Source organism: Phallusia mammillata, chromosome 2 (assembly GCF_965637545.1).
Source record: "Phallusia mammillata chromosome 2, kaPhaMamm4.hap1.1, whole genome shotgun sequence".
NCBI classification, from domain to species: domain Eukaryota; kingdom Metazoa; phylum Chordata; class Ascidiacea; order Phlebobranchia; family Ascidiidae; genus Phallusia; species Phallusia mammillata.
Genome location: NC_137253.1, coordinates 27,169,158 through 27,185,137, shown reverse-complemented (window position 1 = coordinate 27,185,137; position 15,980 = coordinate 27,169,158). Strand labels below are relative to the sequence as shown.

Genomic DNA, 15,980 nt, shown 5'->3' with positions numbered 1-15,980 from the left:
AAAAGTTGTTGTGACAAACTCATGCACCCTGTTTACTTAAAAGGTAGACTGAGGTAAAAAGCGATATAAAAAATCATTATACATATCATCACGTCAATTAAACCAAACGAACTGCGGAAGTTTTACACACTGTCGGTGAGAGTTCCATTATGGCTGCAGGCTGCTTGCGAGTACTGTTGCATGTCATAAAACAACATTCAAACAAACTTGAGAAAATAGCAAAGAGACTATTTAATGACTTTTTTGTTGTTGAACATTATTAACAAACAACAAAGCACTGGCGTAGACTAACGAAATTGCTAATCCTTGTGGTTACTTACAAATGGTGTGCCATTCGGTATTGGTCGTCTCGCACTCCCAAGCCAGTTAATTGACAATTGCAGGAAACAATATTGTGCAAAAACAACAACTTGGAGCACTACGTTGTCGGGTTGCGGTCAGTGTGCTATGTACAGTATAGTGTCGCATAAGCTGACGATATAGTAAGTCAGCTGTACCTGTAGGAATAGAAAATAAGTAAGGCTTTTTGACGGGTTATACTGTATTTGTTACGGCAAGACAATCGTCAGAGAAAGTACGAAGCGTGCAGCGCAGAATAAATTTATTTTTTTCCAAAATATGTACATGCGTTAGTTCATTGATCATGGCCCGTCGATACTGTAGACTGAGGCAATTACGTGTGTTCACACTGTCGAGTGTGTTTCCAGTCCAAAATTGGTTGGTGATTTGAAAGGGGTACAGCATAGAAAAAGGGTTAAGAACCACTGCTCTAGAACGTACAGTGGTGTAGAGCAGGGTTACTCAATTAGTTTTGTCAAAGGTCCAGATAGAAAAGGTAAAAATTACCAAAGGTCCGGACATTACTGTCAAAAATGCAAATGCAACGTGTCTTAGCCTATTTTGGTTATAGCTATAGAATCGCCGTCAAAAATGAAAGCTTGAACTAGACACTAAACGTGATTTTATTTCTGGCGAGAGTATATTCGTAAAACGTCATACAGAATACATTTTTATCTGGTGTGGCAGGATTGCTTCGTAAGGTAATGATTTAAAATTTGGTTCCACAGTTGGACAATCAGAACTCACAAACGATTTTGGTAGGACTTGGGGCTGCTCGCAGCCCGCCGATCAATCGCTGTGCGGACCCTGCCTCTATACATAGCAATGTTCACGAAATTAACACACAAATGATAGTCTATATGTTCAAAGGTCCGGATATGGACCGCGGCCCGCCATTTGAGTAGCCCTGGTGTAAAGTATGCAGAGTCACTACAGTGTACAGAGTCCAGGGTGTTTTATTAAACAAAAGGCAAAACCTTATATGGGGCAAAACACGAGGTACAAAATTGAGCAGGGAACACTAATTCACATTTGCAGGCGCACGGCTGGTAACACAAGCTTCCTGACTCCGTAACAAGGGAGATTGCGACGGCCTAATCCACCAACACACGAACTATCAAGTTTAGGACACACAAAATTACGCTATGTTACTTTGGGCAATTTTGGAAGTTTATAATGTAAATATAATGCTTTCGCATGTCAACCACTACACTTACACTGGACAGTTTTTTTGCACCTAAGCAGCTCTTTGTTGTTTAAACCAGAGTTGCAAGCGGGCCCGAAATCTGAGCCCGAACCCGACCCGAAAGTATAAGCCCGAAGCCCGGCCCGAACCCGGCCCGAACCCGGCCCGAACCCGGCCCGAACCCGGCCCGAACCCGAACCCGGCCCGAAAAGCCCGGCCCGACTTGCAACTCTGGTTTAAACGCTGTATAGCACAATTTAAATAATGTTGGTGATGTGGTTGTCTTGAGTGTTTACAAAACGCCTTGCAATATTGTGATCACGCGCACCATGGCGCTTAGTTAGGTAATTTTGTCACCAGTTTTATTGGTCAGTTGTGGTTTAATAGAATAATCTGATGGTGCAATATGTTTTCAAATGCTGCAACCTAAACAAAACATTGAAATCGTGTGCAATTATAATTGTTTTCATTGCTGTTTTAAGCCCTGGTTGTTTTTGTTAGCCTGGATTGAGTTTGCATCCAGCCATTAAGTGAGTTTGCAATATAAACGGCGGCTCGACTTTGAACTAAAAATCCAGTTCGTAAACGGCTGTAAACCAGACAATCCCTGTGCTTTAAACCAGCGGTCGGCAACCACCTTTTTCGCACTCACTCACTTATGTCATTATCGCATTTTGCGCCAACTGTGCCAAATCATGGGTACTATTGCACTTATTTGAACACCCTATGTCATCGCTTTGAATGTAAACTGGATTTTTTTACTTATCAAGCGGACTGTGCCATTGCTGTGAAAGTGTTTATTACTCAACGTAAATGGATGTGGCAACAACAAACAAAAGATGCAAGACAAAATCGATTTGTATATATTGCAACAAATTGTAAGTTATGTGAATTATATTACGATTTGTTCTTAGTTTAACCTAAAGGGCTTGTTTTAGATTTTCGACCAAGAAATCTTTGAAAATACACATCGAATCAGCATGCCGCAATTCGCCAATTACAATCACCTTAGCCCGTTGCCCAAGTTGTGGTCTAACGTAAGTTTTCGACATTGTATGTTTTTAAAGTGTTATGACTTTCCTAAATTGTAAAGTTTAACACAATACGTTTATTTTGTTCAAAAAGTATTTTATCTTTTGGACTTAAAATCGTAATAAATATGGAAAATAAAGAATCAATAAAAGAATCTAACAATAAACTTTATGAACAGATGTACACCGAGATATTATTCAAACCACTTTAGCAGATGCACAAAAGTTTGGGGCCACTGTCGTGGTTTTCCAACAAATGACTCAGAAAGTTCAAGCTCAGACAAAAGGTAAAGTAATGCCATATATTTCTTCTTGTACATATTGAAATGGAAGTCGTTTTTTAGAAATACCCACACCAAAGAGGATGAGAGTAAGAAAGCAACAATTACGACATCTCAGAATCTTTCAAACAGCAGGTACGAATGTTCCGTGACCTTTATAGATTTTTGTAGCCTCGCTGAGTTAAGATATTTGTACAAAAAACATTGTGTTTTGATTTAGGACCAAAAATTGTGACAACCAAAATTTTATTTTACAGTCAAACTACAAAGCCTTCAGAACCTCAAAAGAAGAGTTTGTTGATCATAAAACAACGAAGATCCATCAAACAGTGCGTTTCACGTTTTGATAAAGTTAAAAGCAAATACCTTATCTAAATAGATTAAACTTGGCGTTCTCCATAACTGCAACGTAATGCAGTATATTCGAAAATATCACCACATCTGCAACGTTATCCATTATATTCTAAAAACATAAATTCGTTACTGTAGGTTGCCTAAATCTGGCCCCATCCAACAAAACTAAACTATTTGAAACCGTCGAAACGTTGTTGTTATATTGTTACTGTTTCTTCATAAAAACTCTGGGTTTTCCTTTCGTTAATACAGACAAATTGGCATTTTGACACAGTTCATAAATACGCCAACAAAAACAACACATTAGTTGTTGTTGGAAGCCGAAAGGTGAACAGAATTTTGTTACAGGTGGTATTTTGTTGAGAAAAGCATTTCTCATAACAATCAACATCACTCAGAAGATCCGATATACGTGGATGATTCAGACTCTTCCGATAGTTCGTAAGACACTTTCCTTTCTTTCGTTTTTATTAGACACGGACATTAATTTTACCGTATTTAATTGCAGAAGTAACAACTTAAAGAACGACATTAACACCAAAGAAAAAGCAGCACCAGTGTTACCACGATTTCAAAATAAGTAATGATTCTTAATTTCAACATTGTTTGGTTGCGAAACTTTTGTGTCCTTCAGATTACATAATGAGGAACTGCACAAGTAAAGTTGTCTTTTGCCAAATTAAGTACTTACGGGCATATTACTTAAATCATAACAACGTGTTTTGCAACCTTATAAATTCAAGTTCATAGAGCTCTTCTGGCAAATGCATTTTATCAATTCTAAATTAATAGGTAATTTGAACAACCTTTTCAGACAAATCATGTGCAAAAATTTATCTGCTAGTAAATTTTTAACAATTTGACTTTGTAGGGTAGTTAACACTGATGATAAACCGTCTATGACAGAGAAAGGAAAACCTCAGAAACCTCAGGTGAAATCAAAACGCACGGGGACAACCCCGCCACCATCCCCAAAATTAAATCAGACAAAACCCAAGTTGGAAGGTCGTGAAATTAGGTTCGTATAACTTTACCGCAAGACGACGCTGTCGAGTATCGGTCTTAATTTGATTTTGACATTTGTTTAACAGGCTTCAGGGTTACCAAGTACTTGATATCCTCACAATTCAACTAGCGTCGTTGCAACACCATGCTGTTATGGTGTTTACATGACTTGACTTCAAATGCATTTTAAGTATTAGCAACCAAGATGATCGATAAATTTTCACTCTACCGGATTCAGCTGATGCGTTTTTAAGATCATTCTTACTGTTTTACTATCGTATTAGCATATTCAGAACCGCTAGATTTTTGCAAGTGTGTTTCTTGTGCCTCATTATCTCAAAGTGGTATTGTTACAATACAATAAAAAAGAAACAAAAAGTTAGATTTGTCTGTGTTTTTTTTTGCATTACACCACAGGCATGTTTTGTTTGTTTCCAAACTGGCATCCGATTAACCATTAGACGAAGTGAGCACGTGTTTGGGTATCAAACGAATGTTTTTGAGTGTAAGTAGCAAACTTAATAACGAGCTTAATCAGATAAAGCTTATTAATTTGCAGCTCATCCCTGTGTAGCAAACAAGCAAGCAACAACAAAATCAAATACAACTTTTGACTTTATGTGACTAACAGATTTTTGTCTTATATTCTGGTTAGTATCGTTGTTGCTCGTGCATAGCATGGTGTTTTACTATTCTCAGTAAACATAAAACCAATGTATTTTGATGTTTTTTAAAAGAGTTATAAGTCGACCCGGGCTTTCAGGTTTAAGTTTCTAGTTTTTAGACCACACCTAGCACAAAGAGTTGCTGAGACAAACTCAAACACAAAAGAGCTTGCTAAACAACGATAAATTTTGTAAAGAGCACAGTTAATATATTGCACTTTATGCTGAGTTTATTGCTATTTTTTATCATAAAACCTTACCCTAATCCCAATAGCTTTAAATGTTCACAAATGCTCTTTCTGTCACTCATCGGCATTTAGCAGTTTTGCCTGATGTAAGTTCTTAACATTAGTAGAATTTCAAACATAAAAGGCCGCGGCACGCGTGTCCACCACGTGGAATTCGTTATCAATCACACAAACTAGATCAAAGGTGTTAGTATGTAGATAAGGAATCTTTGCATGTGTAACTCGAGCCATTATTTTTGTTTCAACTTTGCAAACGTTTGCTACTGATAACAAGTAAAACGTTCTAAGTGGACAATACTGCCTCAAGAAGTGTGAACACGTGATTATATAGGTCTCACTCCAAACAGCACAAGTTATAACAGCTAGCATTGCATCTTACAAACATCGCAAACAAATTTGTGTTGAATTTACAAGATTTCTCGTATTTTTACAAACCCTTTTCAGTTGACATGCCTGCTCGCAAGAAAAAGAAGCCAACGTGCAGGTACTGCGGAAAGAGGTTGGTATAGCGTGGTGCAAAATAATGTTTCAATGTTAAACAAATAATTCTAATATTGATGCTTCGTCGACAGACTTTCATGCAGTAGCAACTTGACTCGTCATGTCAATAAAGCTTGCCCGTACAGTCCGAAACCAGCAGAGAAGCCTAGATGTCCAAGTTGCGGTATAACGTATGCGAAAAGCATTATTTGGTTTCGATCTCTTGCATGTTTCGTTCGTAACTTATAGAACGAGCACCAACACATGCTTTTGAAACCAAACATCGTTCCATGTTCTCATTTTTGTAGTTACTCAACGCCACGTATATCATATATTAAGCTAGGTTGTTTTCTTCAATTAGTCGCTTCAAACCTAAAGCATGTTTGTCTGTGTTGGCCAATCTCTTAAAAATCTCCTAAAAATGTTTGTAGGTGTGGATTGAAAACTTATGCTCGTCATGTAGCCATTTGCTTAAAAATTCCAGACCGAACCCAACCAACTTCTACGCCCAGCACAGAATCTGCACAAGATTCAAGTTTTGACTTATCCAGGTAAATTTTGTTTTCAATGTACTGTCCAAAGAGGTATACATTTTTGCCCTGTGCGGGTCTATATTGACTTAACACTAAAACGCAACTCTTGTTTTCACACAGCAACAGCCACGAAAAGCCAAGTGATAGTAAAACACAGGAGAAACCATTGGCCGACATTAAGTAGGATCACTGTGTCATTGAGATATAAGTTAAGACAGCATAAGCAAAATTCTTTTTTCTCAGAAAAGAAGTCCACTCTTTGACACAAGAAGAAGTAAAGTCGACCGAACCGTAAACAAATGAGTTACGGGCCTATATCACATTTTTAAACAATTTTGTTTTAAAACTTTTTGTACAGATTGCTTATAAGAGACGATTTGCCACATTCACCAAAAAATATTTTGTCAAATATTTCGATCAAGTAAGAATGTATAGACACTACTGAGTACAGGTTTACATTCAGTATTAGACAGCAATTAATATCAATAAGACTGTTCCGTATTCTTTTTTACAGAACAGATCTTGGCCCATTGGACACATCTGACGATATCTACGCAGATATAAGAGAGAGTGTAAAAGGATGTAATTTTCCCAAGCAGCGGTAGGGTCAAATTTTTACAAGAGCATTTAAACTGTGTGTGAAACAACCTGTTTTTACTCTTCTCCTTTTTTTGCAGAAACACCACTGACATCCATAAGAATCCATCAAAACCGCCAAACAATCAGATAATGTAAGCTTTTTCTTTGTGCGTTTAGATACGTGCGTAAATACAAGTTTGCATTTGTATTTCTGCAGGCTGAATGGACACCAGGTGCAAGAGAAACTGTCGGCCTATCTAGAATCCTTGCAACGACGGGGTGTGATGGTTTTCACATAAATATTGCAGGGAATAATCGAACTTTACATTTACCAATTCTTCGTACAGTTTATTTATGTTTACATGCAGCTTTATGAATACACTGTTGCTGCCAGGCATAACGTATTAACAGAATTTTTAGCTCTTCCGGCAGTTTAAAAAAAAAAAACTGCCGGAAGAGCTAAAAATTCTGTTAATATGCAGCTTTATGTTTTCTGTTACAAAAATGGAAAAAAAAACTTGTACAGAATCGTTTGCATGGGAAACATTGAATTTTGAACTTTTTTCTGTACATACCTTCTGTTGTGCATCACCTTTTTATTCTTGTGTAATCTTGGTAACTTTTTCGCGTATTTTACTTATTGCTGTCCGACTACCGACTCACTGATCTAGAAAGTGGTCCGGTCCGACTGTTCGCTTTTGATCTTGCTCTAATTGGATTTGCATCTTTGCATTTGATTTCTATTTGCAAAATAAAACGAAAAAACTTTACGTGTGAAGGGGATTTTATTTTGCCGTTTGTAAAATATAGACTTCTGCAATTGTTCTTTTTTGTCATTATTAGTACGATTACTGTGTGGTATAGGCTTACAATTTCTCCTCTGTATTTGTGTGTCAGATTAAATGAAGGAGCTTGCCACTTTAGGTGAATAACTAAACTAGAAGTAGGTCTAAAAATGTCAGACGAAAACCCTTCTACATCAAAAGACCCTCCCACTGAAATTCAAGAGGAAGAAGTCTTTGAAATTATTGATTTCACCAATGCTAGTGACTGGGAAAAGTTTATCGCACAAATTGATGAAGCAATTATTGATTGGCATTTAAACCGTTACATAAATTTGCCACCTCTTCAAAAGAATGAGCTCACTAGTGGCGAATGGATTACTAAAAGTACACCTTTGAGGTAATAACTGGTTCATGTAATATTTAATGATCAGTTTTTTTTACCAAAACCTTGTTTTAGAACCACATGTTCCTTATTGCAATTTGAATTATTTTTCTTATTTTAGTTTCTCTAATGTACCCTTTACACTGACACTGCATCAGTTAAAGCAATTGGAGAATGAACATTTTGAGGACTCAACCAATCAGGATGAAGAATTTCAACTTCCACTTTATGGGAAAGATGCAATGGACAGAACTAATGACTTTCCTGCTCGAGCGCATTGTTTATCCAGGTATAACCAAGAACCTGTTCTAAACCGAGCTTACTAATCCGGAACTGAATGAAACTAAAATGCAAATGCGTTTACATTAACTACAAAACATAAAAGCACATGAAAAACTAAAATTATAATAATAACTACTTCTGTATTCTTTATTTGACTGATTTAGTTTTTTTTAAACAGAATTCAATAATGATCATTTTGACTGTTTGCCTATTTTATGCTTTCTAAGTTTTCAAATAAAAGTTCAGGTTTAAAAAGACATAGATCCTGACTGTATGGCAGCGTTCCTTTTTTCAACAATCATAAATAACCATAACTATATAGGGGTTAACAATATAATGTAACCCTTATATTCTTTGAATAGATGGTTTGGACTTCGATGCTTTCTTTTAATAACTCCTGACACAGATCCAGTTATGAGCAAATCCAAGCTAAACTTGTTGCGAAGTTCAGCTGCCATTGCCCTCAATAACACTGGATGTAATATTCCAATGTTTGTTCAAATTCAGGAGTTTTGGAGAAGACTCTATGTTGGTACGTAAATATTTGATATGTATATAACCCCACAGAAACTAACATTTTACTGCCTGATATCATGAAATAATTTAGCAAAAAATATCAAATACCATGCTTAATATGATATATTAATAATATCTTACACTTAATTTTGTAAAATGGTTTCAGCCAAATAATATGCACTGTTTTTGACCATAATATTGTCCATTCCAGGACATGCGACAAGCCCAGGCATCATGACAAAATATGACATGGTACATTTGAAAAGGTGTCCAGTTGATCACGCTCATGTCCATGGGCTTCTGTACATGCTAAAAGCCAAGTTGGGACTAGTAGCCATGCCATCGTTACACTATCAAGTTGCCAGTAGGTTTACCTACATGCTAAAAGACTGGGGAAGCAATGGTAGATGGCCAGCCAAAATTCCAGACCCTGAAGCCTTGGCAAGCAACTTTAACACTCTGTTGACTGGTTGCCTTGACGACCCAGTTACTGAATTACATCTTGCTGCAACGTGGCCCTATAGGACTGGTGACATGATCATTGACAACGATGTACATTCAGACTATGACCCTTTAAAAGCACCACGGTGGTCTATTCGGCTTCTTTATGCTGATGATGTTACCTGCCTTCTTGCATATTATCTGTTCGAATTTATGAAGACCGCTGATCGTCGTGAGACTTTACAGGACCTGCTGCATTATCAAGAACCTAAACCGGAGCAGGACATTGGCAATGTACTTGACCGACTTTCTGACCCCAACACAAAAACGGTCATACCTATTGTCCCTAAAAAACTAGCGTCAGGCATATCCAAAGTCGTTTCGAACCCGCAAAATTTCCTGCGCAGAGGCGCTTACGCTATCAGCAGAATATCGAAAGGCGTTGAACGAATTCGGCCAGACGTTTTGAAAGACATCATTAAGTTTATATTCTCTGATAGCGAAGAGAGTTCTTACGCCACTGAAAGTAGAGACGGGACATTGCTACACCACAAACTGAAGGCTGCACCGGTCGGAAGCTTAACCCACCGTCTTGCTATCTGTGCTATAGTGGTAAATCTTTGTCATGGTGGTGTATGGGCTTTGGCACAGCTGTGGCATGCGTTTGTGACCGAACTAAGACAGATGCTGGACAGTGCCACAAATTTATCAGCTATTGATATTTCTCCACCAGATTTGAGGACTTCGCTTCTGCACCAAAAGCTACAGATGCTAAACTGCTGCATTTTCCGGAAAAGCGAACGCGAAACGAAAGCTGCCACCGCTGCTGCACAGGAGATGGAAGAAACCATACTAGAGCAGGCTTCCAATCCGGATGAGGTACTTGACATGTCTGTCGAATTAACAAAACCTGACTATATTGAGGATGAAGGTAGTATCGAGGGCAACAAATTGTCTAAACCATCCGAGGTGCAAAAACCTGATGGGTTGTTCGCCGTCGGCGCAGAAGCCGTTGAAGAAGACAGCGGGTGGCCAGGGTTTGAGGATGAATTGGAGATTGATGATGAGGAGTTAGAGGTCGAGACAAGTGACACTGAGCAACATGAAAACAAAATTGAACCTTCCGCCACTCAAGAACTTACAAGCCAAGATACGAATGAAGTTCAAATGGAAAAAAATCAAGTGGAAAATGTGGAAAGTTCGCCTGATGAAGACGGTGGTGGAAAATCTACTTTTGATACTGATGAGGATCCAGGACCGAGACAAAAAATAGCATCATTGCAGTCGGAATCTGACGACGAGTTCTTTGAATGTGAAGAGGAAAGTGACGACATCGCTGTACCTGAAGTTGCAAAAACGAAATCAAAGCCGTCAAAAACCGACACACAAGCTGAAATAGCAGCGAACAAGAGCAAATTTCTACAGCAAGAGGCTGCTGGAAGACTTAACCAATGCGGTACGTTGAAGCTTTTGTATGAAGACGAGCCACTGTATATTCCCATAACGCAAGAGCACGCGCCTCAAACAGAAGACCAGTTGGAAGAACAAGCTGAAGTGTTCTCGAAACTCGGCGATACCTTAGAAGGGTCGCAAGTTCGAGCTAAAATGCAAAGCACCTCGTTGTTATCTGACATGGAAGCCTTTAAAGCTGCAAATCCGGGCTGTGTACTGGAAGACTTTGTACGCTGGTACTCGCCCAGGGATTTTGAGGAGGGATGTTTGTCACCGCGCATGCGCATACCAGGCAATTTATGGGTGACTACCTGGAGCTCCGCAAGGCCTGTTCCCGCACATCGGCAGAAACGGATATTCGATGACACCAAGGAAGCTGAAAAAGTTTTGCATTTTCTAACTAATCTGAAGCCAGCGGAAATAACGCAGATGCTATTGCCGATGTGCGTACAAGAGACTTTGCTTATTTTACGGGCGTCTTCAAGCAATCTTCTACCTTGCCTTCCGAGTCTCCCTCCGCTGTGCAACCAAATCGAAACGAGAGCTAGTCAGCTGTTTCAGTCGTGGAAAATGGCGGGTTCCGTTGCCAACCAGTTTGTGTCTTGGAGTCCGGACGAAAAATCAAAAGTCGAAGACGTATTACGGCAGATCGCATTTGCCGAAAACTTAGTCGAACGCGCACGATCACTTCAACACAAATTTTCCTCTCTCGGCGAAGTCAAAGTTGTCAACGCATTTGTACGTAACCTTCTGGAGCACCCAGAGGTCGAACTGGACGGTGGCGCCAACGGCAAACAAGGGAAAATTGTGAGGGACTTTTTCAAGGCGGACCAAGCAAGGCAACACGCCATAAACAACCCTCAAACGAACAATATGGAAACAAACGCCGAAGGATCGAAGCCTCATTTAACGACGCCGGTGCTACCTAAGCCAGCGGGAAGGGAGTTTATTATACGAACCATGGCCAAACATCCATCAAGGATTTCACATGAGGTTCCACATAGATTGTACGCAGTCCTTGCCCAAAGTGAATTTCGTTTAGCGTTGTCAGTATCAAGTGACACCACCTTCTTTTAATTATTTCGTTGTCGCTTGCAAATATATATTTATTCCAATTTTGCTTCCAAAAAAACGTTTGCTATTACAGAAACGGCATTGCCTTTTTAGCGCAACAAACAGCACTAAATGTGTTATTAGCTACTGTAACAACATACAGATTTGCCTTGTCCAACTTCGACCAATTTATTCAAAGGAATGGTGAAGTTACACACCTACACTGAAGCCTGCGAATTGTTTGTGAGCCCTTTATGCCTAATAATGACCTAGTTAAATTCATCATTGATGTGCAATTGTTAATCATTATTAAGCGTTGTATTTGATTCGGTGTGCGTTGAGGGAACACGATTCTATCACAATAGAACTTGCCAAAAAATGAGTGGTTCGTTGCTTAGAAAAGGTCGTAAGGCAGCAAAACCCAACAAAAACGTTTGTTGGTAAAGGTTGTAGCGGACACGTGCTTTAAATTGTTGCTTGGTAAAACCACCATGGTATAGACACGTGACCGCCACAAATTACACTCAATCGAAAGTTACTGGCCAATATAGTTCACACCATATGCCTCCTAGGAACTATAATAAGCCAGCGTTTGTTGAAATTGACTACAGGCGAAATACACCTGCACACGACTTTTCACAACATTTACCTATTTGTAAGGCTGTCCGCCACCAGTATTTAAACCCGCAAAACAACACGTGCCTTTAATGGCAGTTATACTGTACTTCAGAAAACCCAGCATTTTGGGGATGCCCCTATAAAAATTGCATTCGCAACTGATTTTGCTATCCACCTACTGACGTTTCAGATAACTCTTCAAGTAGCGTGTCGTCGTCAGTTGTGACGCCATTGTCTTGTGTATCAGAAGCAGCCGTAAGCAAAGTCTGTGTAGGTGCTTTGCTAACAGGGTCAGGCAAAACAAGAGTTTCATTTCGGAAATGCGTATGGCGTTTTAACATTCCAGGGGTTAAGACATGGCGGAAATATGTCATCGATTCTAGAACCCTTTGTACGTTGATCTGGCGCAATAATAAGGTGTTTGGATCATCGTAAAGAAAAGGTCCGTCCTGTTGTCGCTGAACATATGTGCATATAGCGTTCGTTTTCAAAATGAGACCGATTTCGTGTATAAGACGCCTTATATCACTGCAAGCCTCATCAATACATGTAACCTCTGCAATAAAAAAAATGAAACAAAATTTGGATTTTTAGATCAAAAAACTGTAGCTTACCTATTCCAAATTTTGGTGGTTTGAATTCCACTAATTTCAAATCCAATATAATCGGTCCACAGTATTGCTGTGGTTTGAGTAATCCCTCTGATGCAAGCTCATATGCTTTCTGAGTCGATAAATCCACACCAGTTTGCCTTAAAAGTTTCAAAAGTATGTTGGTTACTAGCAGGACTTGATAAACCCTTTAAGATGCTTTGGGCACTTTAATCTTTGGTGCCTCATACAGTGGTAGCTTGTGAATGGAATAATGGAAGAAAAGTGATCATAAAGTTATGTTTTGTTGCAACGTTGAAACATACACAGCTAACACTTGGAAAATATGTGGTACATCTAAACCAGGGGTTCCCAACCTTTTTTCGATCTCGTACCACTTCGACGCTTTGTACTGCCACGCGTACCACTTCTTGCAGAACAACTTATTTAATCGAATCATATTTTATTAAGAATAATAATATTGGCCTACTAAAATAACACTAAAGCAAATTTAATGATATTTTTGCTTTTGTTTACTGTCCACCAATTGGCCGAGCAATCATTTGCCGTAATCAACGCCCACTGTCCCACAGCGTTGTATGGCTTTTCAAAGCAACTGTGCTTCTTGTTGGCAATTGACATGACCTGTAGTTTGTAGATCGTAATGATACGAAACAACAGAAATAGTTACGTAACAATAAGAAGAGGCTTGGGGAATTTTTTTTGTAAACAAAACCAGATAAACAAAATAGAAAGTTGTGAATCCAAATTTTTGTGAAAAAAAACGAAAGCTACTCGCGTACCATTTAAAAAACCTTCGCCACCGGTTGGGAACCCCTGATCTAAACTGAAGGACCCCAATGGAAATGCTTGAATAGTGGTTCACAGCCTTTTTTACTTCATATCCCTTTTGTAGACATTCTAACACAGCGCGACCCCTTTACAAACACACATAACAAGTTTTCCCACCAGAATGTGTTCATGTCACTGTAACAATTCTTTCTTGCTTGGCAGCAAACCTTTTACACGTGGTTATGGCTCATGTCAGCATGAACCAGATCACTATTTCCAGCTTATTATGCCAAGTAAAGCCAAAACCCAAATTCATAGAAATATGTAATCGCAAATGCTGTTGTGCCAGCTCTAAATCAATCTTTCATGTGAGTTACTATGCTAAACAAAAGACACATGGAAGCTTTTACAAAACGGAAAAAATCATTCTGAGTTGAGTTGCATCTGAGCGACCCCCGAGGCACCCATATAGGGGTACCGAGAAAAAATGAGCTTACTTTGTTGACCAAAGGTTTGTAGAAAAAAATGGCAAAATTTAAAGCAATTTCAACTATAGTTGTTAAAATATGAGACATTTATTAAACTAAGGGATAAGCCATCAAACATATATTTTTATCTAATGCAGATAAAGACAAACAGAATATGTGATTCAATAGACATAAATGCAAAACATATCATCATTTACCTTATGGAAGCTTTTCTGTGTGTTCCTTGTATGTGCATTAATATTCTAGCAATTTTGTCAGCTGTAACATGTTGCCATGTGCTCCGTTCCACAATTTTTGTTTCCCCAGTTGCTGATAAAGATGCAAGACCCAAATGACCATGGGCAAGATATTTCCTAGGAAGTTTTGCCCTGTCAAATCTTTTAATCAGATCTGATCCTAAATCCTTTAGTCCAACAACTGCAAAGCAAAGCGATTATTGAATATCTGCAACACCCACTAAACCAATTTACTACACAGTTAATTATAAACAGTGACAACTTGTATACAATTATATTTAGCACTTACCTAAAACACCACAAGCTTTAACGTCCAAAGTTGTCCCACACAATAGTTCAAAGTCACTATGACGAAATCTAGGGCCTTGCACTGTAGAATTTCACAAATATTGGTTATTCATAATTAGTATTAAATCCACAGTTAGAACAAGTAATTTTGTTCAACAAGTTACCTAAAGGATGATCAAACCAGTCTGGTACACAAACAGGTTTCAAAGTATTTTCAAGTTGTCCAACATGGCTTTGATTGCTTTCATCAACTGGGTGATCAGAATCTTCTATTTCTGACTGGCGTTTAAAAACGACCCTTTTCTTTTGGGGCCTCTGTTCAAGACTGTTGATGTCTAGCATACAAAAAAACTTTTTAAAGCAATAGTTCCCAATTCAAGTTGTCATTTTAACTAAACTTTAAGCCAATGTTTAATAGAAAAAAAACAGAAATGAAAATGTAGCGGTTGCGATATAACTTTTTTCAAATTTCAAAATAATAATTATGTATTTGGCTCATTCTGACTTGCTAGCTCAAAGCTCGCAAGGAAGTCAAATGGTGCAATGTTTTTATTTAACTTGATTGCGAAATTGTGTTTGAACTTTAAAATATTTGCTGTTGCAGCATTTCCTTTTAAACATTGCATGAAAAATTATTTTATACATAAAAAAAATTCTTACCCAAAACCAGCTTGTCCACAATTGAGGAAACAAATGGATAATGTGGAACATCGGCCGGTTTGTAAACAGCAAAGATTCCATTCAACCAGCGAAATGCTTTGGGGGCATAAGTAACTGGTAAAGACATTTCTTCATGAAAGAATGGGCATTACCATTCAGCCAAATTTCATCCAATTCCAAAAAAGACTTCAGCCAAAAAAATTGCTTTCCTAAAAAAAATGTTGCACCGCACGGCGTAGCCTATATTATTATATATACGCACTACGACAATTTTCTAATGTACCTTGTAAGACTACAATTGTTGCTATTCATGCAAACGACGAACACTTAATTGACGTTACAAACATCGGAAAATGCATGTAGCCCTGTTTAACAAGTTTTTTTGAGCTTATTTAAGTATCACAAACTTTAACAAATTCTCCTTCTTTGCCTTATACGTCTAACAACAATTACTGCATGGAACGATTGTTGGAAAGTCCCCAACTTGCGAAGTATTTTATACGATTTTTGTGCATTCATGCTTATTGAAGCTTCTTTTTCCCAATGGTTTGAATTGGATGTGTTTCAAATAGTTACATAATTGTAAAATAAATTGTAATTAGTTCTATATCTAGACTCTCATACTCTTGGCACTCTTATGTATTTGAAGACTACAATCACTTTTGGCGGTGAAAACTCATAAAAACAAACCTGGCA

General features: G+C 38.3%; 4 protein-coding genes across 4 annotated transcripts; 3 read left to right on the top strand and 1 right to left on the bottom strand.

Annotated features, from left to right (window-relative positions):
* Nucleotides 1-2,085: 2,085 nt before the first annotated feature.
* On the top strand, nucleotides 2,086-4,578 carry LOC145213956 (uncharacterized). Its single transcript, XM_080082368.1, has 9 exons — nucleotides 2,086-2,403; nucleotides 2,464-2,562; nucleotides 2,736-2,843; nucleotides 2,901-2,972; nucleotides 3,095-3,166; nucleotides 3,540-3,632; nucleotides 3,700-3,771; nucleotides 4,063-4,209; nucleotides 4,283-4,578. Exons 1-9 carry the CDS (start codon nucleotides 2,339-2,341, stop codon nucleotides 4,362-4,364), a joined length of 810 nt encoding a protein of 269 aa, XP_079938494.1. The 5' UTR covers nucleotides 2,086-2,338; the 3' UTR covers nucleotides 4,365-4,578.
* An 877-nt stretch (nucleotides 4,579-5,455) lies between these two features.
* Nucleotides 5,456-7,471, top strand: LOC145213960 (uncharacterized). Its single transcript, XM_080082373.1, has 9 exons — nucleotides 5,456-5,608; nucleotides 5,682-5,780; nucleotides 6,021-6,140; nucleotides 6,243-6,302; nucleotides 6,366-6,413; nucleotides 6,481-6,543; nucleotides 6,637-6,723; nucleotides 6,800-6,853; nucleotides 6,919-7,471. The coding sequence occupies exons 1-9, from the start codon at nucleotides 5,559-5,561 to the stop codon at nucleotides 6,998-7,000; spliced, it is 663 nt and encodes a 220-aa protein (XP_079938499.1). The 5' UTR covers nucleotides 5,456-5,558; the 3' UTR covers nucleotides 7,001-7,471.
* A 71-nt stretch (nucleotides 7,472-7,542) lies between these two features.
* On the top strand, nucleotides 7,543-11,994 carry LOC145213952 (rab3 GTPase-activating protein catalytic subunit-like). Its single transcript, XM_080082365.1, has 4 exons — nucleotides 7,543-7,883; nucleotides 7,990-8,157; nucleotides 8,513-8,682; nucleotides 8,878-11,994. Exons 1-4 carry the CDS (start codon nucleotides 7,657-7,659, stop codon nucleotides 11,634-11,636), a joined length of 3,324 nt encoding a protein of 1,107 aa, XP_079938491.1. The 5' UTR covers nucleotides 7,543-7,656; the 3' UTR covers nucleotides 11,637-11,994.
* LOC145213955 (pseudouridylate synthase TRUB2, mitochondrial-like) lies at nucleotides 11,909-15,722 on the bottom strand. Its single transcript, XM_080082367.1, has 7 exons — nucleotides 15,568-15,722; nucleotides 15,285-15,493; nucleotides 14,789-14,959; nucleotides 14,626-14,706; nucleotides 14,298-14,517; nucleotides 12,845-12,981; nucleotides 11,909-12,786 (listed from the first exon to the last, which is right to left on the bottom strand). Exons 2-7 carry the CDS (start codon nucleotides 15,409-15,411, stop codon nucleotides 12,398-12,400), a joined length of 1,125 nt encoding a protein of 374 aa, XP_079938493.1. The 5' UTR covers nucleotides 15,412-15,493; nucleotides 15,568-15,722; the 3' UTR covers nucleotides 11,909-12,397.
* Nucleotides 15,723-15,980: the final 258 nt, after the last annotated feature.

What these genes read in the sequence shown, in the direction of transcription:
- LOC145213952 (XM_080082365.1), top strand. Translation starts at nt 7,657, where the DNA reads ATGTCAGACGAAAACCCTTCTACATCAAAAGACCCTCCCACTGAAATT. An exon ending in CGAGCGCATTGTTTATCCAG is followed by an intron (nt 8,158 to 8,512) that starts GTATAACCAAGA and finishes TTCTTTGAATAG; the next exon opens with ATGGTTTGGACTTCGATGCT. An exon ending in TTGGAGAAGACTCTATGTTG is followed by an intron (nt 8,683 to 8,877) that starts GTACGTAAATAT and finishes TGTCCATTCCAG; the next exon opens with GACATGCGACAAGCCCAGGC.
- LOC145213956 (XM_080082368.1), top strand. Translation starts at nt 2,339, where the DNA reads ATGGATGTGGCAACAACAAACAAAAGATGCAAGACAAAATCGATTTGT. An exon ending in TGCCCAAGTTGTGGTCTAAC is followed by an intron (nt 2,563 to 2,735) that starts GTAAGTTTTCGA and finishes CTTTATGAACAG; the next exon opens with ATGTACACCGAGATATTATT. An exon ending in CAACGAAGATCCATCAAACA is followed by an intron (nt 3,167 to 3,539) that starts GTGCGTTTCACG and finishes ATTTTGTTACAG; the next exon opens with GTGGTATTTTGTTGAGAAAA.
- LOC145213960 (XM_080082373.1), top strand. Translation starts at nt 5,559, where the DNA reads ATGCCTGCTCGCAAGAAAAAGAAGCCAACGTGCAGGTACTGCGGAAAG. An exon ending in TCAAGTTTTGACTTATCCAG is followed by an intron (nt 6,141 to 6,242) that starts GTAAATTTTGTT and finishes GTTTTCACACAG; the next exon opens with CAACAGCCACGAAAAGCCAA. An exon ending in TGTAATTTTCCCAAGCAGCG is followed by an intron (nt 6,724 to 6,799) that starts GTAGGGTCAAAT and finishes CTTTTTTTGCAG; the next exon opens with AAACACCACTGACATCCATA.
- LOC145213955 (XM_080082367.1), bottom strand. Translation starts at nt 15,411, where the DNA reads ATGTCTTTACCAGTTACTTATGCCCCCAAAGCATTTCGCTGGTTGAAT. An exon ending in TAAAGCTTGTGGTGTTTTAG is followed by an intron (nt 14,518 to 14,625) that starts GTAAGTGCTAAA and finishes TTTGCTTTGCAG; the next exon opens with TTGTTGGACTAAAGGATTTA. An exon ending in CACAGAAAAGCTTCCATAAG is followed by an intron (nt 12,982 to 14,297) that starts GTAAATGATGAT and finishes GAAACTTTTAAG; the next exon opens with GCAAACTGGTGTGGATTTAT.